Source organism: Somniosus microcephalus, chromosome 1 (assembly GCF_052327205.1).
Source record: "Somniosus microcephalus isolate GS21.2 chromosome 1, FLI_Smic_1.0, whole genome shotgun sequence".
Lineage (NCBI taxonomy): Eukaryota > Metazoa > Chordata > Chondrichthyes > Squaliformes > Somniosidae > Somniosus > Somniosus microcephalus.
In genome coordinates, this window is record NC_140987.1 from 394634936 (window position 1) to 394662215 (window position 27280).

At 46.5% G+C, this 27280-nt stretch overlaps 1 protein-coding gene across 2 annotated transcripts; it reads left to right on the forward strand.

The window, feature by feature from the left end:
* Positions 1–291: 291 nt before the first annotated feature.
* nek12 (NIMA-related kinase 12) lies at positions 292–19369 on the forward strand. Of its 2 annotated transcripts, none has more exons than XM_085997666.1 (4): positions 292–428; positions 5202–6398; positions 9616–9816; positions 13525–19369. In XM_085997666.1, the coding sequence occupies exons 2-4, from the start codon at positions 5243–5245 to the stop codon at positions 13677–13679; spliced, it is 1512 nt and encodes a 503-aa protein (XP_085853792.1). In that variant the 5' UTR covers positions 292–428; positions 5202–5242; the 3' UTR covers positions 13680–19369. The 2 variants fall into 2 exon arrangements, with proteins under 2 accessions (XP_085853792.1, XP_085853801.1); XM_085997675.1 differs by having other exon boundaries at positions 9619–9816.
* The last annotated feature ends 7911 nt before the right edge of the window (positions 19370–27280 follow it).

A 27280-nucleotide genomic window follows, 5' to 3' on the forward strand; every position in this document is an offset into this window, starting at 1 on the left:
TGTTGACTCTCTAATATTATGGTTTCCTAAATGCACTGTTACCACTTCCTTAATAGATTCCAGCATTTTCCTGACAACGGATGCTAACTGGCCCGTAAATCCCCGTTTTCCCCTCTTCCCTCGTTTGTGACTGGTAAGGGAACGGTGCCAGTAGCCTGCTTCAGCCTGTGACAATAGTCCGGAAAGGGACTGGAATTTGTGGTTAACTAAGGAAATCTGTGGCAGGGGCTTGGGTGAGACCACAGCTGCAGTAGGAACAGGATGAGAGGATTCAAAGGCTCCAGTGCGTTTGCCTGCTCCCAGAGCTGCTCCCTTGCTGTGCAGGAAGTGGCTCTCAACACTACCGCTGATTGGCCGCGAGGTGTTTACCGCGGCAGGTGAGCCGGATGTCACTTCCCGAGAGACCAGCGGCAGCTCATGGTGACCAGGTGGGACTCGCCGGGGGGAGGGGGACCGAGGTGGGGTGGGGTGGGGTGAGGGGGACCGAGGTGGGGTGGGGTGGGGTGAGGGGGACCGAGGTGGGGTGGGGTGGAGTGAGGGGGACCTGGGGGGAGGGGGACCGAGGTGGGGTGGGGGAGAGTTAATGGACAGGCCGGCCTCTCGGCAGGCAGTCGTGACGCGAAACCGAGCGGCGGGGAGGTTCCGATAGAAACAAAGACACGGAGAGGAGAGGGCTGGTGAGTGGACCCAGACCCGGCGAGAGTGCGCGGCAGAGGGCGGGCCCTCAGCCTGTCTCCGGAATAAACCTAAACAGAGCGGCTGAAGGAGCCGAGCCGGCCCTGAAGGAGAGGATGGGAGCAGCAGGCCCACCTTGTCTGTACTTCCACTCTTCCGCCCCACCTCCGTCTGGTATAAGTCCCAGCTGAAGTTCGGTGAGACCGAAGCCATCATTTACGGCCCCTGCCACAAATTCCGTTCCATCACCACGGATTCTACATCCTTCCCCCGACCACTGCCACAGGCTGAAGCAGACTATTGGCATCCATCCCCGACCACGGCCACAGGTTGAAGCAGACTATTGGCATCCATCCCCGACCACGGTCACAGGTTGAAGCAGACTATTGGCATCCATCCCCGACCACGGTCACAGGTTGAAGCAGACTATTGGCATCCATCCCCGACCACGGTCACAGGTTGAAGCAGACTATTGGCACCCTTCCCCCGACCACGGTCACAGGTTGAAGCAGACTATTGGCATCCATCCCCCGACCACGGTCACAGGCTGAAGCAGACTATTGGCATCCATCCCCCGACCACGGTCACAGGCTGAAGCAGACTATTGGCACCCTTCCCCCGACCACGGTCACAGGTTGAAGCAGACTATTGGCATCCATCCTCCGACCACGGTCACAGGTTGAAGCAGACGATTGGCATCCATCCCCCGACCACGGTCACAGGTTGAAGCAGACTATTGGCATCCATCCCCGACCACGGTCACAGGTTGAAGCAGACTATTGGCATCCATCCCCGACCACGGTCACAGGTTGAAGCAGACTATTGGCATCCATCCCCCGACCACGGTCACAGGCTGAAGCAGACTATTGGCATCCATCCCCCGACCACGGTCACAGGTTGAAGCAGACTATTGGCATCCATCCCCGACCACGGTCACAGGTTGAAGCAGACTATTGGCATCCATCCCCGACCACGGTCACAGGTTGAAGCAGACTATTGGCATCCATCCCCTGACCACGGTCACAGGTTGAAGCAGACTATTGGCACCCTTCCCCCGACCACGGTCACAGGTTGAAGCAGACTATTGGCATCCATCCCCTGACCACGGTCACAGGTTGAAGCAGACTATTGGCATCCATCCCCCGACCACGGTCACAGGCTGAAGCAGACTATTGGCATCCATCCCCCGACCACGGTCACAGGCTGAAGCAGACTATTGGCACCCTTCCCCCGACCACGGTCACAGGTTGAAGCAGACTATTGGCATCCATCCCCGACCACGGTCACAGGTTGAAGCAGACGATTGGCACCCTTCCCCCGACCACGGTCACAGGTTGAAGCAGACTATTGGCATCCATCCCCCGACCACGGTCACAGGTTGAAGCAGACTATTGGCATCCATCCCCCGACCACGGTCACAGGTTGAAGCAGACGATTGGCATCCATCCCCCGACCACGGTCACAGGTTGAAGCAGACTATTGGCATCCATCCCCCGACCACGGTCACAGGTTGAAGCAGACGATTGGCACCCTTCCCCCGACCACGGTCACAGGTTGAAGCAGACTATTGGCATCCATCCCCCGACCACGGTCACAGGTTGAAGCAGACTATTGGCATCCATCCCCGACCACGGTCACCGGTTGAAGCAGACTATTGGCATCCATCCCCGACCACGGTCACCGGTTGAAGCAGACTATTGGCATCCATCCCCCGACCACGGTCACAGGTTGAAGCAGACTATTGGCATCCATCTCCCGACCACGGTCACAGGCTGAAGCAGACTATTGGCATCCTTCCCCCGACCATGGTCACAGGTTGAAGCAGACTATTGGCACCCTTCCCCCGACCACGGTCACAGGTTGAAGCAGACTATTGGCATCCATCCCCCGACCACGGTCACAGGTTGAAGCAGACTATTGGCATCCTTCCCCCGACCACGGTCACAGGTTGAAGCAGACTATTGGCATCCATCCCCCGACCACGGTCACCGGTTGAAGCAGACTATTGGCATCCATCCCCCGACCATGGTCACAGGTTGAAGCAGACTATTGGCATCCATCCCCCGACCACGGTCACCGGTTGAAGCAGACTATTGGCACCCTTCCCCCGACCACGGTCACCGGTTGAAGCAGACTATTGGCATCCATCCCCGACCACGGTCACAGGTTGAAGCAGACTATTGGCATCCATCCCCCGACCATGGTCACAGGTTGAAGCAGACGATTGGCACCCTTCCCCCGACCACGGTCACAGGTTGAAGCAGACTATTGGCACCCTTCCCCCGACCACGGTCACAGGTTGAAGCAGACTATTGGCATCCATCCCCCGACCATGGTCACAGGTTGAAGCAGACTATTGGCATCCATCCCCGACCACGGTCACAGGTTGAAGCAGACTATTGGCATCCATCCCCCGACCATGGTCACAGGTTGAAGCAGACTATTGGCATCCATCCCCGACCACTGCCACAGGTTGAAGCAGACTATTGGCATCCATCCCCGACCACGGTCACAGGTTGAAGCAGACGATTGGCACCCTTCCCCGACCACGGCCACAGGTTGAAGCAGACGATTGGCACCCTTCCCCCGACCACGGTCACAGGTTGAAGCAGACGATTGGCATCCATCCCCGACCACGGTCACAGGTTGAAGCAGACTATTGGCACCCTTCCCCCGACCATGGTCACAGGTTGAAGCAGACGATTGGCATCCATCCCCGACCACGGTCACAGGTTGAAGCAGACTATTGGCACCCTTCCCCCGACCATGGTCACAGGTTGAAGCAGACGATTGGCATCCATCCCCCGACCATGGTCACAGGTTGAAGCAGACTATTGGCACCCTTCCCCCGACCACGGTCACAGGTTGAAGCAGACGATTGGCATCCATCCCCCGACCACGGTCACAGGTTGAAGCAGACTATTGGCACCCTTCCCCCGACCATGGTCACAGGTTGAAGCAGACGATTGGCATCCATCCCCGACCATGGTCACAGGTTGAAGCAGACTATTGGCATCCATCCCCCGACCACGGTCACAGGTTGAAGCAGACTATTGGCACCCTTCCCCCGACCACGGTCACAGGTTGAAGCAGACTATTGGCACCCTTCCCCCGACCACGGTCACAGGTTGAAGCAGATGATTGGCATCCATCCCCGACCACGGTCACAGGTTGAAGCAGACTATTGGCATCCATCCCCCGACCACGGTCACAGGTTGAAGCAGACTATTGGCACCCTTCCCCCGACCACGGTCACAGGTTGAAGCAGACTATTGGCATCCATCCCCGACCACGGTCACAGGCTGAAGCAGACTATTGGCACCCTTCCCCCGACCACGGTCACAGGTTGAAGCAGACTATTGGCATCCATCCCCCGACCACGGTCACAGGCTGAAGCAGACTATTGGCATCCATCCCCCGACCACGGTCACAGGCTGAAGCAGACTATTGGCACCCTTCCCCCGACCACGGTCACAGGTTGAAGCAGACTATTGGCACCCTTCCCCCGACCACGGTCACAGGTTGAAGCAGACTATTGGCATCCATCCCCGACCACGGTCACAGGTTGAAGCAGACAATTGGCACCCTTCCCCCGACCACGGTCACAGGCTGAAGCAGACTATTGGCACCCTTCCCCCGACCACCGTCACAGGTTGAAGCAGACTATTGGCACCCTTCCCCCGACCACGGTCACAGGTTGAAGCAGACTATTGGCATCCATCCCCGACCACGGTCACAGGTTGAAGCAGACGATTGGCACCCTTCCCCCGACCACGGTCACAGGCTGAAGCAGACTATTGGCACCCTTCCCCCGACCACGGTCACAGGCTGAAGCAGACGATTGGCACCCTTCCCCCGACCACCGTCACAGGCTGAAGCAGACGATTGGCACCCTTCCCCCCGACCACCGTCACAGGCTGAAGCAGACGATTGGCACCCTTCCCCCGACCACGGTCACAGGTTGAAGCAGACGATTGGCACCCTTCCCCCGACCATGGTCACAGGCTGAAGCAGACTATTGGCACCCTTACTGTTCTGCTCCACCAAGTGGAGTTTCAGACCCCATATACTTCCCATCACTAAGATTGCCTATTTCCATCTCAGCAACTTTGCTTGCCTCTGCCCCTGTACCTGGTTGGGAGATATGATGTGAATACTAAGTAGTTTTCTCCTTAGTACAATTTTGTTTTGCTTCCGGTAGGATAACTTATGAATAATTTTGTAGTACTTATTGAGATGACAAGTATGTAAAGATCGGAAGTTGCTTCGCTTCTCTTCCAAAAAGAGTATTGACCTTTCAGCCCTTTAATAAATATCAGGAACTTGCACTTGGAGGATCACAAATTGCAATCTGTGCCCAACAGTTCAATGGCACTTCACTGTTGGGTCTGTCACTGAAATAATTCTTACTAACTAACTGACGAGTAATTGTTAATTAAGAGTCATATAAATTACTGTTTCTTCATTGTGTCTGGTTATGCAAACTGAGCAGAAATGACCTTTTTTTCATCTCTGTGTATATATAGCGCAAACCCCAGCCCTCTCAACTGTAACTGAACAGAACAACATGGAGAAGTACGAGAAAGTCATGACAATCGGAAGGGGTGCAAGTGCAGAGGTCCACTTAATGAATCATTTAGAAACAAAAAAGCTGTATGCTGTCAAAAGAATAAAGATTGATTCCTCACTCGAGACTAGAACCAAAGAAGCTGTTATGCAGGAAGCGACCATTTTGACCAGACTCAAGCACCCTCACATTGTCACCTGTCATGAGTACTTCATTGACCTAGAAGAAGAGTATGTTTTCATTGTGCAAGATTATTGCGATGGTGGCACTTTGGATGACTTAATCCAGTCTAAAAAAGGGAAGGGGTCCTTTGCTGAGAAGGATATTATGCAATGGTTTCTTCAGTTAGTTATGGCCATTCAGTATATTCACTCCCTGAAGATTCTTCATCGCGATATTAAAACATCCAATGTCTTTCTTACAAAGAAAGGCACAGTTAAACTTGGGGATTTTGGAATTTCGAAAGTAATGACCCATACTTTGGATATGGCAAATACCTGTGTTGGAACACCATGCTATTTGAGCCCTGAACTCTGTCAAGATATTCCATACAGCTCTAAGACTGATATCTGGGCACTTGGTTGCCTTTTATTTGAACTTTGTGCATTGAAACCTGCCTTTCATGCAAGGAACCTCTTAAGCTTGTTTTATAAAATTGTAAAGGGAGAGTATGCCTGTGTACCCAAAAGCTACACTGAAAACCTGCATGATTTGATCAAAAACATTCTCAACAAGTGCCCTGAAGAAAGGCCCAGTGCCAGCACTATCCTCAAAATACCTTATGTCCAAGAACACCTCAAGCTCTTCATCAGAGATCAGGAATCCCAGCTTACAAAATATAATTCTGTGAAACATCTACACATGGTCAAGAGGGAGAGTGACGAGATCACCGGTGACGTCCACAAATCTCTGGATCTCTGTGAAGAGGGCATGGGTGCCAGGAACATCAAAGCAGTCTCAGCACCGCAATGCCTTAGTGATGAAAATGTAGAGGAGATGGGCTCGGAGTTGTGTGAGAATCTGGGGGCCAGTGATGAAGATAAATGTAATTACTCTGACGACTTTGATCAGGATAGTTTGTCCTCTGTGGAGGAGCATGTAGAGGATAAAATATCAGTACCATCTTCAAGTGTTGAAACACCCGAACAAACAGAAGGTAGTTTGATATTTAGAATCAATTTTGATGCTTTTTGTTTAATCCCCAAAGTAACTATATTTCCAGTGTTGTCACTAGATGTTTTTAGCATATTGTTACCAGTATGCCAAAGCAAATATTGTACCTTAGCCAGTACTTTTTAAATATTAATCCAATATATTTCTTGGTAATACTCTTAATTCATCCTTTCAGATCATTCTCACCATAGCCATCATCAGTGGGAAACCTGTAACTCACTAGTACTTCACTATAGTGTTATAAAAACAAATCACATTTATGTAGCACTTGCTCAGTTAGGAATAACTAAGTACTGTCTCTGGCACAACTCACGTTTGGAAGGATAAAATCTAAAAACATTGTTGGGTGTCTTCATATTATGTCCACTTAAATTGAACATTTCACACTCTTATGCTTTACTGAAATCCTAGTGACAATGTTATATAAGTCTTACATATTGCAATAGCTAATGTCTTGTTAAAAATCCAGAATCTACACTTTTGTAGTTTTATTTACACTCAATTGGTGCTCTGGCCAATATTAATTCCTTAACCAACAACACCAAATAAACATATGGGGGAAAATTCAGTATCGCCCTGTTTGGGGCACAAAGTTTAGCGCCTGGCGCTAATTATTGCCTCCGACAGCAAACTTGGCTTTTATCGCCCCCGGAGGTGATTGGAGTGCTAAATCAGGCGCTTCACACCTGTCTTAAGGCGCAAAGGCCAAGGAGCGAGGCGCTACCTCAGAGCGCTGGCGAAGCAAGGAAGGGCAAATCAAAATCAACCTGCAAAGTGCTGGTCAGTACTCAAAACTCCTTCACACAGTGTTGAATCTCTCCAGAAGTCTCTCTCTCTCTCTCAGAATGCGTGGTGCAAAAATGTCACCGACAAAAAAAGGCAGGAAGCGGTTGCCTTTAAATAACGCTCCCCTAGTCCCTTTCTGACAGCATAACGCTCCCCTCAACCTGTCATTGCTAGCGGCAGGCGGTAAGTCAGGGGGTGCCACTCAATATCTGGTCCGGGGCGCTAACAGGGCGTTGCACACTCGACTGACATCACAATCTGCTGGTGCAGGAGATCGTGGCGGTAGAGTTTAGCGCCGCCGCAAAATGTCTAGTTAATTTCGTGAGCGGCGCAAACATCGCCGCGCCCGGGCGCTAGTTGCTTTGTGCCCCGTTAGCGCCCTCTTAAGGTGCTAACGGGAGGCGCAAACAACTGAATTTTTCCCCCATGAACTGTTGGTTCATCTCATTGTTACTTGTGGGATCTTGTTAAGCACAAGATGGCTGCTGCTTTTATCCACATGACTGCAACTGGACAAGTCTATATGAAGAGCTTTGGGACATTTATGAGCAATGTGATAAGATGCATGTTATTTATTTGAAGTTGTCATACTTTCCCCAAATGATAGAAATGCTGTTCTATAGCCAATGTGTGGGGTTACTAGCCTCTTGCTCCCGGTGAGTAATGCTTGGCCTCCGGACAATGGAACAGTTGAGACCAGACATTGCCGGCACAATACCACATGTAACCACTCCATGTGCAGTGTATTGTAGTTCCAGTGTACTATGCAACCATCCTGCCTCATCTTTTATGTTTTATTGCTACAATAATGTCAATCCCTCTCTTCATATAAATAGTTCCACTTGATGTTATGGGTTGAACAGACAGTAGTAATGGTTTACCTGAGATTCACCAATGATAACATCAGTGGAGCAGTCTATTGGGAGCTGGAGGAGTAATTAAAAAAAAGAGCGATACAATCTGAAGGAATATACTTGAGGATTGCTTGTTGAAATGTTAAGGTTAGTGGTTTACTTCAACAGTGTTATCTAAAAGGGAAGTTTCATTTGTGATGTGTATCTTAGCCAAACTATAACTACAAATGTTGCATGGCCCTGCAATCCTTGCAAAGAGGGTAAGCATATACTTATTCACACATTTCAAAAGGGACTAAAAGATACATTTCTTCTAATTTAATGCTGTTCATTTTCATATTCCAGCATGCCACATCCCTTGCTTCCTGTTGCTTACATTTGTCTTTTTTTACTTCAAATTCCTACAGGAGGCAGATTTGATGGCATGGCATTATACAATGATTGACAGGTGTCCCATATCAGCAATACATATAAAAAATATTAAAATACTTTACACCTGAAGAAGAAAAAGCACTCTAAGATGCATGGATTCAGAATTGCTATTTATTATTGAGAACATAAAACTAGGACTTAAGGCTTGCAGCAAGGTTTTTATTTTAATAGCTGTACATTAATGAGATTGGATGGGTAGCCCTGGGATTCTACCCACTCGTCTCCAGGAAACCCTGCAAGCTCATTATCTGAGCTGAACAAGTAGTGGAAAACTTACCAGTGCATGCTTTTAGACAGTTAAACCACAACAGTAACCCTATGCAAACTTGGATTTGTAAGCCTTAACTGTTGGCAATCTGTGCCTAAATTCTTTGGGCTTTGGTATGTAGAGTTTGTCCTTATGGAGAGAAATGTGTACTCCATATTAGGCAAACAAACTACTTATATGGGTTTCTTAGATTGGTTTGTTATGCATAGTGCATGTCAGACACCTGGCTGCTCCCCCCCTCCACCTTCCACCCCCCCCCAAAGTTTTTTTACAATATAGTAATTAATGTAAAAGAGAGAAAAGCTAAATGAAAAGAATGAATTATGAGGGCAATTAAATATTTAGTTAGCTATCTTCTGGGCAAAAACTCCTTCAGTACACTTTATTGCATGAATAGACACTGATAGACAGGAACACTGGCGGAGAAGACATTATCCTACTATTCAGCCATCGTTCAGCTAAATGGAAATTAGTATTGAAGCAGCTTTTCTTCACCTTCTTCTCAGCGTTCCCTTCACAAAGTTACCATGCACTCCTTGGCTGATTACAACTGGAGTCCAGATAGGGGTACCAAAATAATTTGGTCAGCTGGTTTTTATCTTTAAGCAGCTGCAAACTCAACTTTTGTGCCAAGTGCAATACAAACCATTTCTGTATGTGTGCACAGAGGTACTTGGGGTAGGTGCACCATGCTTAAGTTTGCTTTTTAAAAATAGACTATTTAGCAAACCTGGAGCCATCTACCACTAAGATGACATTGCACTGTATAATAGGTGTGAGTTGGGTATCCTGAGAGTGTATGAATGAGTTATCACCAAGTATAGATACCTGTTCTAAACGTTGTTTATGTTTATGATTAGTAGCCACTGATGAGGTGGACTTTATAGAGTACCCTGATGATTTTGAGGAAGGGGAGGACGATGTTGCAGAGATAGTATGTAACGCTCGCTCTGCCATGGAAGTTGAGGCTAATAATGAGGCATTTCGAGAAGAAAGAGGTCAAGAAGGAGCTGCTGTCAACCTGCCCGCCGCCATTAAGACTCTGCGAGAGAGGTGTATAGGTAGGAAGGCATATGAAATATATTTATATTCTGCAATGGAAGAGAGAATTCATGGATTCCGGCTTACTGTCCAGCTGTCCATCAATTAGTACATGGGCTGTTATACTGTATCATTGCTTTATATGAATGTATCAGAATGTTGTGTGGCTTGAAAAAACGTACAAATTTATGCAATGGGAACTTCAGAGTAATTTCTGTTTTTTCCCACGGTTCCTTTTTTTCCTGGATTAAGTTGGTTGAGAAACAGAGAGAATACTTTGTGGCAACATTCAGTCAATATTAATATTCAAAGTTTTTTGAGCTTCTTTAAAGTCACCCCAATTATTTTCTCCTGAACTGAGTTGGCTGATCTTAGTTGAGCCAGCAGCTAAGGCTACAATTAGCCTCTGCTGTTGGGGAAAGAGAAAAAAAAATCCGCTTCGATTCCCACTCCTAATTGCTACCCTGTGAACCCTGCTGGCAAATACATGTGTTTGTGAAAGTTGGGTGAGGGCAGGCTGTATTCCACAGTTGAATAGCCTGCTAGCACTCACTGTCTAGACTTATGCATGCAAGATGGACGCTTGGGTGAGGTAGCATTATCAGCTGTGGATACATAATCCCACAAAAGTCAGGATAAGAAGGCAGAAAATGAAACAAAAATGTTTCATGTATTTAGAACTTGAGATCATTGTTTCAGTGTGATTATCCTCTTAGAATGGGAGGATTATCTACAGTGCAATAGAGGCCTGCTAAACATGTTTAAATTAGCAGCACTGTATATTGGTCTGATTTATAGACCATTTTGCTGTATAGGTTCCTGTAGTTGCATTGGACAAATCTAGGTGCTTATGTAACTGTGTCCAAGGCTTCCAAGGCTGTTGGTGAAAGGGTACGAAACTTCCTGGATCATACATTGGGCACAAGGTATTCTGGTGAAAGTTCTGCTAACTGTTGACTAATTATTCTCTTGTTTGAGGAGTCTGCTTTAAGTAGATCTTGAACTGGTGAACAATATCAACTTTTGGTGCCTTGCCTCAAAACTCCACCCTTCCAAAAAACTTGCACTTGGGCACTGTGTAATAGATGGTCTGGTATCAGGATTTTACTTTAATAAGGGTTTTTGATCAGTCAAAACCATTGTACTTATGTACTTGTAAAAACTGTATTGGTCAAAAGGTTCTGATCCCAAACTGAGAGAGTTTTGTTTGGCTGGTTAGAAAAGTTTTTAATTGGGATTTATTTGTGAAAATCTGGCCCATTTTTCCAAGAATACACCTGATATCATCACGGGATTGGGGGTAATATTCTGGCGTGGGTGGAGGATTGGCTATCTAACAGAAAGCAGAGAGTTGGGATAAATGGTTCATTCTCAGACTGGCAATCAGTAACTAGTGGTGTTCCGCAGGGGTCAGTGCTGGGACCCCAACTCTTTACAATCTATATTAATGATTTGGAGGAGGGGACCGAGTGTAACATATCAAAGTTTGCAGATGATACAAAGATGGGAGGGAAAGTAGTGAGTGAGGAGGACATAAAAAACCTGCAAAGGGACATAGACAGGCTAAGTAAGTGGGCAGAGATTTGGCAGATGGAATACAATACTGGAAAGTGTGAGGTTATGCACTTTGGTAGGAAAAATCATAGAGCAAGTTATCTTAATGGCAAGAAACTGGAAAGTACTGTAGTACAAAGGGATCTGGGGGTCCTGGTGCACGAAACTCAAAAAGTTAGTATGCAGGTGCAGCAAGTGATCAAGAAGGCCAATGGAATGTTGGCTTTTATTGCTAGGGGGATAGAATATAAAAACAGGGAGGTATTGCTGCAGTTGTACAAGGTATTGGTGAGCCCGCACCTGGAATACTGCATACAGTTTTGGTGTCCATACTTAAGAAAAGACATACTTGCTCTCAAGTCAGTACAAAGAAGGTTCACTCGGTTAATCCCGGGGATGAGGGGGTGGACATATGAGGAGAGGTTGAGTAGATTGGGACTCATTGGAGTTCAGAAGAATGAGAGGTGATCTTATTGAAACATATAAGATTGTGAAGGGGCTTGATCAGGTGGATGCGGTGAGGATGTTCCCAATGATGGGGGAAACTAGAACTAGTGGGCATAATCTTAGAATAAGGGGCTGCTCTTTCAAAACTGAGATGAGGAGAAACTTTTTCACGCAGAGGGTGGTAGGTCTGTGGAATTTGCTGCCCCAGAAAGCTGTGGAAGCTGCATCATTAAATAAATTTAAAACAGAAATAGACAGTTTCCTAGAAGTAAAGGGAATTAAAGGTTATGGGGAGCGGGCAGGAAATTGGACATAAGTCTAGGTTCGGAATGGTCATGACCCTGTGGGTAGCGGAGCGGGCCCAGGGGCCGTGTAGCCTGGTTCTGCTCCTACTTCTGGTGTTCTAATTCTGTGTTAGATTTCAGGAGATGGTTTTATTCCTGTTCCGGGCTGGGGTGGAGATCACCGTTACAGAAGGTAAGTACTGTAGAAAATATAGGGGCAGAGTGATCTCCTGGACAAGTTTCGATCGCCTAGATGGGTCGGAGAAGAATTTCCCAGATTTTTTTCTCCCAAATTGGCCATTGGGTTTTTAAATCTGGTTTTTCGCCTCTCCCGGGAGATCACATGGGTTCGGGTGGGATGGAGAGTGATAGTAGATTTGAGGTTAGGATCAGATCAGCCATGATCTTATTGAATGGTGGAGCAGGCTCGAGGGGCCGATTGGCCTACTCCTGCTCCTATTTCTTATGTTCTTATGTTCTTTCTCCCAACCCTATATAAATACCATCTAATGCAGAAATCTGAGTCCACAAAACACATTCTGCCTTTTCAAGTATCTTTTGTGAACTTTAAAATAGATCCATCATCTTACTGGAGAAAAGGTGCAGGGACAAAGCCTTTTTAAGGCTCTTCATCTTAGCCTTCTGAGTGCCATGTGACACTCTTTAGTTACATGTTATATAAGTACTGCAGTCATAAACCATCTTGTTGCAGGGTAACAGACCAGTGAGCTGCTGTATTCATTGTTAGAGAAACAATTTCATCATGATAATCCCCATAGGAGTTGAGGAAAGGATTCTGTAGCTGTTTACAGTGCCCCTTTAAATTGTGGTGGGGAGGGGCATGAGCAGATCTTCTGTGGCTCCCCACATCAAGGGGGTGTGTCGGGGGGGGGGGTGGGGTGTTCCCAGGCTGCCCCAGAAAATTCCACCCATTGCGCCCTTATAAGGCCTCAGTGAAACTCACACCAGCGGAGAGGTGGCTTGAGTCCCACTGAGGGTCTTAAGAAGACCTCAGACATTTACTAAGGAAAAGTAATTGATTTTGGAGGGAATCGATTGCCTTCCCCAAGAGGTCCGCTTGCTCCATTAGGTGCAGAAGATTGAAGAAATAAAGTTTTCATTGGGCCTTTGCCAGGCCTTCTCTCCACCATCAGATTCCGACTGATGCCTCTGGGAGGATGCTACTGAAGCGCCTTTGCAAGCCTGCTGCAGTCATGCAAATGACCCTGTTCCCACACTTTGGTCATGGACAGAAGGGGCTTTAGCTCTGCCAGACTTGTGTTGGTAGAGTGGGCCTCGGCAATTTCAGGACTAATACATGTACGTTTGGAGTTAGAACTTTTGAGATTATTCTTGAATTGATATTTGATCCATTTGTATTTATCTTTAATAGCAATCAGCCCAGATTGAAACTGCATTATTGACATTTTTCTGTGTTTACAGATGATGTTGGTCAGACCCTTTTCCATGAAATTGCTTTTCAATTTCACAAGGGTTTGACCCCTGAAGATCTCCAACCACAGTTTGAGCATCGGTTGGGCTCAGATACCTTGGAGACTTGCTATATTATCTTCAACATGGATCAAGAAACTGCTTGACTCAGTGTACAACTGCAAAGCATGAACTGAATTGTTGCGGTTTTCTGTTTTCAAAAAACGACAGCACTACTTGAATTGATTCCTGAAAGTGCAATTGAATGATGAGCACTCCACTGTACATATTGTTATTGAGTCTCTGGGCTACTTGCCGCGTTCTTTTGCCCCTATGAGGTAGTAAGTAGCACTGTAACAACTCTTAACTTTTGAGCCGGAGTGTTGCGGGCTTCCCCGCTATTTTGTGGTTAGTTGGTTATCATGTGGCTGATCTATTGTGAAATGTTCTAACTTTAAGGGAAACACTACACTTCTGTATTTTTTGCAGTTCTTCTCTTTGATGGCTCCCATTACTTTTCCCAAATTTTGTTTGGTATTATTTTCCCGTCACTTCTGTGTACATATTTCTCCTAAATGTTGACAGATGACCTGTGCCTAAACTTTTGCCTATGGCAGTTAGGAAGGCCACGGATGTTTCACCAATTAAATTTTTCCTTCTCACTCTGGGAAAGCTACACCCATTGGTGGTTCAGTTCTGACTGCAAGCTTACTCTGCAGGGGCTGTGGGGACATGACACTGGACTCATTTGAAAAACAACTAGATACTGTAATGAAAAGAAGGTAGGCTTGGTGTTCTGGAAGGATGAGATCAAATGGACTGAAGGCTTTCATTCTAACCTATTTTGTAAAGGAAAGTGCAGATGGGATAATGTTTCTTCAAGTACAGTACACCCTATTTTTACCAGCTATTTTGATAACCATTTAAAAAAAAACATAAATTTTCCTACGGGCCTGTAGACTTTTTAGTAGTATCTCTTCCCTGCTAGGCTGTTCAAATATCCTGCGAATTCCAGTTTAGAAGGGTCTGATGGCAGCTTTGGAGCCGCCCAATCCTGCGAAATCATGATACAGACTGGGAAACTTGGATTCCCAGTCTGTAGTGTGGTTTCCTGTGGTTGTGGGGTTGGGTGGTGTACTTTGGAGTGGCTTTCTGGCCAGTTTGAAATTGCACCCTATAATTGGTATCACTGGAGTAGCCAAGTAGGCTTAAAGGTCTTTGTGCAAGGTTTTTAAAAAAAAGTCAAATAAATATCTAGTAAGAGTATTTAAAAAAAGATATAGTACTTTAAATAAAAAGGTGAAATACTTTGAACAGGAAGTACTGCCCTGCCTCCTCCCTGCACTTTGTTTTCCCTTTATTGTATAGTGGTGCAGTGGATTAGCAAATTATCCTCGGTCTCTGGAACTTGGGTGCAAATTCAACACAGACTGTTGGCACAATAGTCTTTTGACACTTCATATAGCCCACATTAAATTAATTTGAGACAGGGATGTTAGTATTTTGGGATTGTTGCCATAGTGCGTCTTAGCCCTTCTCCTAGGAATCTTAATTAAAAAAATGTTCTCAGCATTTGCTGAAAAATCTCAGAAAAACAAATGACAATATCCGTTTGATGGCCCTGGGATTTAACCAGTTTCAACAAAAACATTTTGGAAACTTGCATTTTCAGTGGCACACTTGGGTGGGCAAAGGTAAACTTGAATTGAGAATTAAGACTACACAACATTCAGTTACATATCTATCCCATGATTCTCAATGTGGGAAGCATGTTAAAAAGGAAAATGTAACATTCCAAGAGAATGGGCTTTAGGTTGAAAGGTGTAGTTTAATTAACTTTTTGTCTTAGCGTTAGTGGATAATGAAGTACCCATTTTAAAAACCCGTGGGGATGATTTCCTTCAGTCGCTTTGTTTAGTTTCATCATAAACTAATGGGGAATGATTTCCTTTGTTTGGTAAATTATAAATATGTTCTTTTTGAATATATAGCTACACATAGTCCCAGAATTTGTTGGCAAAATAACGGCGTGTTAAAGGCACACGGTGCTATTAGTGTGTACAAAATCCAGCAATTTGTGGCCAGGGAGAGATACGCCATGAGTTGTGAAACGCCACAAATTACTGGACGATTTACGCCACTTCGCTGTTAGCCTTGTAAAAACCAAAGCTCGCTGTTAACTTCCCCATGAGTGTTAAGAAATTGCTGCATTTGCACTATAAAAACTAATTAAATTCGCTGCAGAAATTTAGGGCTGCTATTTAAAGGCATAAGGACCCTGCTAATTTATGTTTCCAAAATGGCCTTCCACTTTGAAACCAGTTAGCAATTAAAAATGATAATTGTTCTGCACATACCACATAAAGCACACGACCAGGATGCAAGTTAAACTGATTTGTTTAACTGATTAAATTGATTTATTGTGGATTCTGGCTGAGAGTAAAGTCGATGCTAAATTCATTTCAGCTTGTCAGGATTTAGAGTTACCCCCCCACCCCTCCCCAAAGTATGTGGGTCCACTAATTTGTAAGTAACCAACAATCACCATATTCATTCCACAAGTAACGTCATGCTTTGAATTGTTATAAAATATATAGCTCTCACAAGTAGACAGCAGCTGCCTTAGGTTCCTGAATTTCATGCATTACAAAACAATAATAATCTGAACTCTGGGCAGGAGACTGTCTTATTCATATGTTTATGTGTCATGTTCCATTGGCAATAAAACTTAGAACTACACATTTTCCTGCATGTAATTCGGTGATAAACTTCATTTAAATAATCAGATGTCAAAGCTGCCACTTCAAATCTTTGCTAACCATTCAAATCCATAAATTTCATTGGTTAAGGAGATAGATTATTGGTCCCGTCATTCACCAACGTCCCAGATGCCCTGTTGACCTCGCAGTGCCCTTAGCAACTTGCATTTCCAACAATTTGCGGCGCAAAATTAATTGCAGCTGAAGGATCAGGAAAAAATCCAACTCGCGGTGCTCACTGCAATATGCCCTGCTCCAGCAAATTCTGGGCTATAGTGACTGGCAGAAATCATCTCCCCTTTCTGAAGAATATTTGAAGGCCTACTTAATGTGTAGATTTAGTTAGTTCCTTAAATTTAATCATGAATAAAGTAATATTCCTGTTGAATGTCTGTAATGGTGTTTGACACTTTGTACTGTTAAATTATTTTTGAATGTTTGATTTTAGAGCAGGTTGCAATATAAGAATTGTATAATATGATAACTTTAATATACAGCCAAAGCTGGCTAGCAAAGACATTTTAAACAGACTGGGGGAGAAATTGGGTACCTTTGCGCCTCCTGTTATCACCTCCGGGGGGCGATAACGGGGCACTAACCACGTACTGCCTGGGTGTGGCGAGAATGTCGCCTGCTGCTAAATTCGGTGGGAGGTTTGCGGCGGTGGTATGGCGTTGAGCCCCGATTTCCTTCGCCCGGAGATCGTGACGTCATCGCCGTGCGCATCGCCCCGGTTGTGCCCCGGACCCGAACTTTGGTTTCGCCCTCTGCTGCATCGCCGGGCGACAACACCGGCAGCTGCAGGAGGCGTTCATCGGGAGGCCGGGTGCTTCGGCGGCGATACTTAAAGGCAAGGTGGCCGAGGTAGGGAAAAAAAACAATCAAATGCTTGTTTTCTGTTTTTTTCCCTTCTTTCCCCAGCGCTCGATCAGCCCGGCACTCTGCTGCAGTGCATCGGGCTGATTGGACCGGATCGCGGCTGCCGTCGGGGACCAGGTATATTTTGCCCTTGCAGAGCCTGCAGCGATGGCCCTTCCCTTTAAGGGAGGGAAGGAGCCTTCCAGCACGGCAGTGCTGCGCGGCCCAGTGTGCAGCGCAACTTCTGCCCCGCCTGCTGCCTGTTGCGCTCCAGGAAGGAAGTGGCGCGCTTAATTTAGCACTCCACTTCCTTCCTGGAGCGCAGAACCAAATTTAAAAAAAGTTAGCGCCCCAAACAGGGCGACAATGAATTTCTCCCCCACTGTCTCTTTTCATCAGACATGTAGAGATTGTATTGTGTTTTTTACATTAAATCTTTGACATCCTCTGGTAGTTTACAAGCTCTGTAAGTTAGTTCAATCAAGCTTCATGTGAGTAAGCCACTATCCTGTTGTTGAATAGAGTATGAATGCATCTGTCATCTGATATAGTAAAGATTACATGATAGATTTGATCAGGCTTAGAAAATTTATATATTGGCCCAGTAATTCCTCTCTGAACGCGTGAGTACGGTCGGGGTACTCACGCGTCTGGCCGGAGGAAATGCCCGTGTTCAGCATGCACAGCGCATGCGGGGAAAACCGGCATTTCCAGTCCTCTGAACGAAGGGGTTCAGAGGCACAGCACGTGCGACTGCACAGGCAGCGCGTGCGCAGTGAAATTCCTTTTTTTTTCCAGAGTTGCCCGAGTGTAAAGGCCTCCGGTTTTTACGCGTGGAAAAACCAGACGTAAGTACTTAGTTTTACAGGTAAGTGGGCTTTTAGTACAATTTAGAATTTTTTTTCCCACAGGTTTGTTATTTTTAAAGAATTTACAGTAAGGTAAGTTTAGTTTTAGCCCCGATTTTTAAAAAATTTATTTTTTTCAAAAATTTGATTAATTGTTTAAAATAGTTTTTTAAAGTTATTCATAGTTAATTTAATTATTGGGATGCTTTTAAAAATTTTATTTAAAGTTTAAGTAGTGTTTTGGGGTGCAGTACTTTTCATGAGTTTGACAGTCTTTACTATCAAACTTATGAATGAAGTTTCCCCTCCCCTGATTGGCTGAACAGTGCTCACCTGATCCCAGCCGGCACATCGCACTAACTACGCCGCTGGGTCAGGTTAGCACAGCGCGCCGGGATCAGAACCTGGCCACTGACAGGAAATCCACTGCGGGCCAGATTTCAGATGTCGGCGCGCAGGGTGAGCGCACATCGGGGGCTTGCACGCGCGGCAAGCCCCCGACAGGAATTACTGGGCCATTGCAAAAGGTCAAATTCTGCAAATATTAGTAATGGCCATAGTAGTGATTATAAACATTTAAGACTTGGTGAGGAGAGAAAAATATATTTTGCAATTTCCATTTTTATTTTATAATTCCTAAAAATTGTTTGGTAGGACTGATTGAAAGGCTCTTGTGAATTGTTTAATTGTATCTGTTCTGGACCGATGGACATTTTTACATGCAATAGCACCCTCTGGTGGCGGTTATTGTGTTAACAGTTTGTAAGCTGGAAAGGTCATCTGTTCCTTTCTTCCTGTGTGAGGTCATTTGACCTTACCTTTCTTCCTGTTGACCCCAGGAAGCAGTTTTGCCAGGAAGAACCTGACTTGAGTAATGGAGAATTTGCTATGAGAGGTTCCACTTACAATCTAATGTAATCTGACTTCATATGTTAGGCCAAGCGCAATATCTGTGAGTATCTTTAGTTCTTAGCATAATAGCAATGTTGTCAGAGTAATATTTTGATAATACTATGTTTATAAAAGGTTAATATTTAATAGTTACAGAAGTTAGTTCAAATGTTAGTTAGTTATACAATTAGTCTATACTGTTGTAAATATGTTTGTATCTTGTGTCATATCGAATGTGTAGTACTCAGTTTATGTACAAAACATACTTTGTCTTTGTTTACAGTTTCACAAATTTGTTCAAGTAAAAGCTTCAAAACAGCAAACGGCTTCAGGAAGAATTATTTTGAATGAGTGTTTAACTTGCTGGATAGCTAGATAGGAGCACGTTTAGCGCGGCCAGTACAGTATCATTTGAAAGGGTTTTAGAGATTCTCCAGCCCATTTAAAAACAGTCAAAGGAAGAGTATATCTCTTTTTGATGTGAGTATGAGCTGAAAGGGGATGAGGAGAGGTGGGGGGCGGGGGGAGGGGGGTGCGCAATATGGTTTTGCCCCCCTCCAGTTGGGGTTTGAGGAAGAATATTATGATTCAACGAAAATTGACTTTTGGTCTCTAAATTAGTGCTGTCCAATATGTTAGCCACTATGTGGCTGATTGGAAACTCAGATGTGGCTAATTGCATTTCTAATTAGTAAATAAAAATTGAGTAATAGACACTGTTGTTGGGCATGTAATCTCACTACTCATATTCACACGGCATATGCAAAATATGTTGGTAAAATGGTAAGACAAAAAGCACAAGTTTGCAAATGTTTTTTGATCACTGAGTGCTTTACTTCCTTGGTTACTGAATGGTGGTAGATGTTTGGTAAGTAAATATACACATGTATACCTGTACTGTGTGAGTGTATGAAATGCATTTTACTGCTAAAATGGTGTCACCTTAGCCACACTTGTGGCTAGTCAGCAATTTCTATTGTCAACGCTGCACTAAATAATATAACACATTCATTCAGTACATATAATGCGCTACCATATTTGAATTGAAAAATGATCTATGCACTTCTATTAAGCCTTGAAATCATATTTGTGAAATAGAAATTCTAAATTGTTGAGTGGGTATTGTCTTATTTCTTTTGGAAATGGTTTCAACGGTTTGTAATTAATATTGTTCTAATGTGGCGGAACCACCAGAGGATTACGGACAATTGTATATAATTCCTTTTACAGCAATGTAGTACAGCTGGGGGCTGCACCTTTAATGTATCTGTTAACTCTACTAGGGCTTCTTTCCTGTACTCCGCGTGATGACGTCATGCCGTCCGTCACGTGATCTCTCAGCGGCGGGAAGAACGTGATGACGTCATGACGTCAGAGCTCGGAACCTTCTAGCAGTTGAGCTCGGAACCTGCTAGCAGTTGAGCTCGGAACCTGCTAGCAGTTGAGCTCGGAACCTTCTAGCAGTTTCCAGAGAGGCTTTCAAGCAGACCAGACGTATTTGCATTGTATCCTACAGTTTCCTGTACAGCTTTGTTTGTTCATTAAATTTTATTGTTTTTGATTTTCTGAGTCGATCTCCATTCTTCGGCTAGGAACCCCAGTTCCTACATTGGTGACCCCGATTTCTTCAAACAATTTTCGTTGAAGTTACATCATGGATACGAACGCCGTCACCCTCAAACTGCCACAATTTTGGGAGCAACAACCGGCCGCATGGTTTTTCCAGGCGGAAGCCCAATTTGCAATCCGGGGAGTAGCAGCGGATTCGACCCGTTATTATTACGTGGTCTCTGCCCTCGACAGCACCACGGCCTCGCGGGTCGTCAGCCTCCTCGAGAGTCCACCGAACGTTGGCAAGTACGAAGCTTTAAAAGCATGTTTACTGCAGATTTTCGGTCTGTCCAAGTCGGAGCGCGCTCGCAGACTTATCTCCATGCCCGGCCTCGGGGACGCAAAACCCTCAGAGCTCATGAGCCAAATGCTCACGCTTTTGGGCTCGGAATCGCAATGTTTTCTGTTCTGCGAGCTGTTTCTCTGTCAACTACCAGAGCCAGTACAGACGGCCTTGGCCAATTCCGCGATCACGGATTGTGCTGAACTCGCCGTGGAAGCGGATAAAATATTCACCGTCTCACAACAATCTTGTGCAGCCACGAGGCGCCCATCCCCCACAAGAGCGAATCTGACTCCTCCTCCTGCAGGCTGGTGTGCATACCATGCTCGTTTCGGCGCGAAGGCCAGAAATTGCCGTCCGCCCTGCAGTTTCTCGCCAAAAAAAAAACCTACCTCAAACCAGCGGTTTCTGAGAAGATCAATAAGGCCTAAGGGACGCGCCGGAGTTGCGATGGCCGTCGGGTCCGCAGGGAAACTCCTATATATTACAGACTCCCTGTCAGGGCGACGTTTTCTCTGTGATACTGGCTCCCAGTGCAGTATCCTACCAGCGTCGAAGCTAGATCTTCAATCCGGCGGTCAAGGTCCCCCCCCTCGAGGCAGCCAATGGTGCGGCCATTCGCACGTTCGGAAAGCGTAGGGTCCAGTTGAGTTTTGGTGGCCAACGTTTTGTTTGGGAGTTCATCACGGCGAAAGTCTCACAGGCCATCCTGGGGGCAGATTTCTTCTGCGCAAACGGGTTTCTCGTCGACGTCCAACACTGCCGGCTAATCAGTGCCTCCACTTTTCACTCGGTCCCCTGCCACCGAAGCACCGCGATGTCTTGGTCAGTTGCCTGTGCAGTCCCATCTCCAAATGAGTTCTCTCGTCTTCTCAGTGAGTTCCCTGAGCTCACCAGGCCCACATTTTCTTCTTCAGTCGCGAGGCACGGTGTGGCGCACCACATTACCACGACAGGATCCCCCGTTTATGCGAGAGCTCGAAGGCCGGAACTCGGTAAACTCGCGGCCGCCAAGGCGGAGTTCCATACAATGGAACGCCTGGGTATTATTCGACGTTCGAATAGTCCTTGGTTCTCGCCATTACACATTGTTCCTAAGCCGGGCGGCGGATGGCGACCATGTGGCGACTACAGACGCCTGAATGAGGCTACCACACCGGATTGGTACCCAATTCCTCACATTCAGGATTTTTCGGCCCATCTGGCAGGGAATTCCATCTTTTCCAAAGTAGACCTCATCCGAGGCTATCATCAAGTGCCCGTGCATCCTCAGGACGTCCCCAAAACTGCCGTCATCACACCTTTCGGGCTCTTTGAGTTCCTTCGTATGCCATTTGGGCTGAAGAATGCAGCACAAGCCCTCCAACGTCTCATGGATTCTGTGTTGCGCGATCTGCCCTTCATCTTCGTCTACCTAGACGACATCCTTATTGCCAGTAACAGCACGAAAGAACACATTACGCACTTGCGTACCCTTTTTTCTCGTCTCAGCCAACATGGCCTTATTATCAACCCGGCCAAGTGCCAGTTTGGGTTGCACAGCATTGATTTACTGGGACACAGAATCACCTCAGAAGGCGCCGTCCCGCTGGCCATGAAGGTGGAAGCAGTCACCTCGTTCCCTCTTCCTCAGACCATCAGGGCCCTCCAGGAATTTCTGGGACTGGTCAATTTTTATCATCGGTTTGTCCCCAAGGAGGCATTGTTGATGCAACCTTTGTACGAGGCCCTCAGAGGTAAATCGGGCAAAGACACGATCGATTGGACACCCCAGATGGACCAGGCTTTCCTTGACACTAAGAACGCTTTGGCTGCTGCGACCATGTTGGCGCATCCCCTTCCGGGCGCAACCATTGCCCTTACCACCGGCGCAGCTGATTATGCCATCGGGGCAGTACAGGAGCAGTGGGTCGACGGCACATGGTAACCACTGGCTTTCTTCAGCCGCCAATTGCGGAAGAACGAACACAAGTATAGTACTTTTGATAGGGAGTTGTTGGCATTGTTTCTGGCCATCCGCTATTTTCGCTTCCTACTGGAAGGACGCCCATTCACGGCTTTTGTAGACCACAAGCCACTTACTTTTGCAATGGCCAAGACAGCGGAATCATGGTCGGCACGGCAACAACATCATCTTACGTACATATCTGAATTTACAACCGACATACAACATGTCTCGGGCAAAGACAACCTGGTGGTGGATTGTCTCTCCCGCGCCCAGCTCCACGCAGTACACCTGGGAGTTGACTATGTTGGTTTGGCAAAAGAACAGAAGGCAGACCCTGAAGTGCAGGCATACCGGACCGCACCTTCCAGCTTACAAGTGGCTGATGTCAGTTTCCAGGCCGCAGGGACCACACTCCTGTGTGACATCTCGATGGGCGTCCCACGTCCAATCGTTCCAGTCGAATGGCGCAGGAGAATTTTCGACACTATCCACGGGTTGTCACACCCTGGCATGAGAGCGTCACTACGACCCATGGCAAAGAAATTCGTCTGGAAGGGCATGCATCTTGACGTCCGTGACTGGACCAATACCTGCGTGAGTTGCCAGAAGTCCAAGATACAACGCCATGTTAAGGCCCCAGTCGCCACTTTTCCGGTTCCGGAGCGTCGATTTGACCATGTACACGTGGACCTGGTTGGTCCTCTCCCTTCCTCTCGCGGGTACACTCATCTCCTCACCGTGGTAGACCGCACCACCAGGTGGCCAGAGGCAATTCCTTTGGTTGCCACCACAGCGGCAGACGCCTCCAGAGCCTTCATCTCGTCGTGGGCAGCTCGGTTCGGGGTACCGGCTGACATCTCCGACTGGGGGCCTCAATTTATCTCTGAGCTTTGGAACGCCGTAGCTCAAGGTTTGGGCACCAAGCTTCATTGTACCACCGCCTACCATCCACAGGCGAACGGTCTGTGAAAGATTCCACAGGTCCCTTAAAGCTGCACTGCGTGCTAGTCTCCATGGGCCTAGTTGGGTGGATAGGCTCCCTTGGGTGCTGCTAGGTCTTCGCACGGCGCCTAAGGATGACCTGCATTCTTCAGCAGAGCTGGTTTACGGCCAACCACAGAGTGCCTGGCAATTTTCTTCCTCCTCACACGGAACCCTGGTCCCCAGCTCAGCAGCTCGTCAGCCACCAGGAAGCGGCTAGGAATTTCATCCCAGTGCCTACGTCGCATCATGACCTGCAGCGCTCCCATGTCCCGGTGGATCTTAAGAGCGCAGAATACGTGTTCATTCGGCAGGATGCTCGCAAAAACCCGCTCAAACCGCCTTACACAGGTCCGTTCCGCGTCATCTCGTCAGGTGACAAGTCCTTCACAGTCGACGTCGGCGGTAAGCCTGACCACATCTCCATCGACCGGTTGAAACCAGCGCATCTGGATCTGAACGAACCAGTTGTCACCGCTCAGCCGCCTCGTCGTGGTCATCCACCGTCGACTGCTGGTCCAGTACAGCCACAGTCATCCACCGAGTCGCCAGTGCCCGCCTCACCGGGTCGACCACAGCCGGCCTCTTCTTCTCCTCCGCCTGCGGTGTCATCCCAACCACAGCCAACGGCCAGTTCGTCTTCTAGTGCTCCGTTCCAGCTGCCGGGGTATCGCAGTCGGTCGGACAGACTCGTCAGACCCCCTTCTCGCCTTACCTTCTATGTTAAAAGCAATTCTGGGGGGGGGGCGCATGTGGCGGAACCACCAGAGGATTACGGACAATTGTATATAATTCCTTTTACAGCAATGTAGTACAGCTGGGGGCTGCACCTTTAATGTATCTGTTAACTGTACTAGGGCTTCTTTCCTGTACTCTGCGTGATGACGTTATGCCGTCCGTCACGTGATCTCTCAACAGCGAGAAGAACGTGATGACGTCATGACGTCAGAGCTCGGAACCTTCTAGCAGTAGAGCTCGGAACCTTCTAGCAGTTGAGCTTGGAACCTGCTAGCAGTTGAGCTCGGAACCTTCTAGCAGTTGAGCTCGGAACCTTCTAGCAGTTTCCAGAGAGGCTTTCAAGCATACCAGACCTATTTGCATTGTATCCTACAGTTTCCTGTACAGCTTCGTTTGTTGATTAAATTTGATTGTTTTTGATTTTCTGAGTCGATCTCAATTCTTCGGTGAGGAACCCCAGTTCCTACACTAATATAATTTGTCATACAATCCTGTTTAAAAATGCCAGCATTTGTAAAAGTTAGACAATCCGTGTATACAGAGGAACCTCCATTATTTGTCATTCTAATTATCCACTGGGATTTCAGCAGGTTGAAGACGTGCATGGCCTATTATGTTATTTCTATTCTTTTTTGGTGAATGAAACCAAAAAATGTTTCTATTGATATTTGTTTTGTATTTGTTTTCATTCCTGTGCCTAGAATATTGCTGTACCATACATGTAAGACCGCAATTTTATCCAGTAAGGCCACTGAAGCAGCTGCAAACTGCCTTTGAAATTCTTTCATTCCTAAATTATATTACTTTCTTTAGTCTGCTAGAATTCTGTTGTTGCGGGAGTACTAAAACAAGTTGTTTCCTGCCCTCAGGCAGTGTCCCTTTACTTCCCACAACCATGATAAGAACATAAGAAATAGGAGCAGGAGTAGGCCAATTGGCCCCTCGAGCCTGCTCCGCCATTCAATAAGATCATGGCTGATCTGATCCTAACCGCCAATCCACTATGACAGGACTATCTCCTGAATCTAACAGCATTAGACACACGAAAACAGGAGCAGGATCAGGCTACACGGCCCCTGGGCCCGCTCCGCTACCCACAGGGCCATGACCTATCCGAACCTAGACTCATGTCCAAATTCCTGCCCGCTCCCCGTAACCCTTAATTCCCTTTTCTACTAGGAAACTGTCTATTTCTGTTTTAAATTTATGTAATGATGTAGCTTCGACAGCTTTTTGGGGCAGCATATTCCATGGACCTACCACCCTCTGAGTGAAGTAGTTCCTCCTCATCTCAGTTTTGAAAGAGCAGCCCCTTATTCTAAGACTATGCCCCCTAGTTCTAGTTTCACCCATCATCTGGAACATCCTCCCTGCATCCACCCGATCCAACCCCTTCATAATCTTATATGTTTCAATAAGATCGCCTCTCATTCTTCTGAACTCCAATGAGTAGAGTCCCAATCTACTCAACCTCTCCTCATATGTCCATCCCCTCATCCCCGGGATTAATCGAGTGAACCTTCTTTGTACTGACTCGAGAGCAAGTATGTCCTTTCTTAAGTATGGACACCAAAACTGTATGCAGTATTCCAGGTGCGGTCTCACCAATACCTTGTACAACTGAAGCAATACCTCCCTATTTTTATATTCTATCCCCCTAGCAATGAAAGCCAACATTCCATTGGCCTTCTTAATCACTTGCTGCACCTGCATACTAACCTTTTGAGTTTCGTGCACCAGGACCCCCAGATCCCTTTGTACTTCAGTACTTTCCAGTTTCTTGCCATTAAGATAATAACTTGCTCTACGATTTTTTCTGCCAAAGTGCATAACCTCACACTTTCCAGTATTGTATTCCATCTGCCAAATCTCTGCCCACTTACTTAGCCTGTCTATGTCCCCTTGCAGGTTTTTTATGTCCTCCTCACTCACTACTTTCCCTCCCATCTTTGTATCATCTGCAAACTTTGACGTGTTACACTCGGTCCCCTCCTCCAAATCGTTAATATAGATTGTAAAGAGTTGGGGACCCAGCACTGACCCCTGCGGAACACCACTGGTTACTGATTGCCAGTCTGAATATGAACCATTTATCCCAACTCTCTGCCTTCTGTTAGATAGCCAATCCTCTATCCATGCCAGAATATTACCCCCAATCCCGTGATTTTTTATCTTAAGCAATAATCTTTTGTGTGGCACCTTGTCAAATGCCTTTTGGAAGTCTAAATACACTACGTCCACTGGTTCACCTTTATCCACCCTATATGTTACTTCCTCAAAGAACTCCAGCAAATTTGTCAAACATGACTTCCCCCTTCATAAAACCATGCTGACTTTGTCTTATTAAATTATGATTATCCAAATGTCCTGTTACTGTCTCCTTAATAATGGACTCCAAAATTTTACCTACCACAGATGTTAGGCTAACCGGTCTATAGTTTCCAGCCTTCTGTCTACTGCCCTTTTTAAATAAGGGTGTTACATTAGCAGTTTTCCAGTCTGCCGGGACCTTTGCTGAGTCCAGGGAGTTTTGGAAGATTATTACCAATGCATCCACAATCCCTACCGCCACTTCCCTCAAAACCCTGGGATGTAAGCCATCAGGTCCAGGTGATTTATCCGCCTTGAGTCCCATTATTTTACCAAGTACTACTTCCTTAGTGATTTTAATCGTATTTAGCTCCTCCCCCCCCTATAGCCCCCTGCTTGTCAAGTGTTGGGATATTCTTGGTGTCCTCTACTGTAAAGACTGATGTAAAATATTCATTCAGTGTTTTTGCCATCTCCATATTTCCCACCATTAATTTCCCGGTCTCATCCTCTAAGGGACCAACATTTACTTTAGCCACCC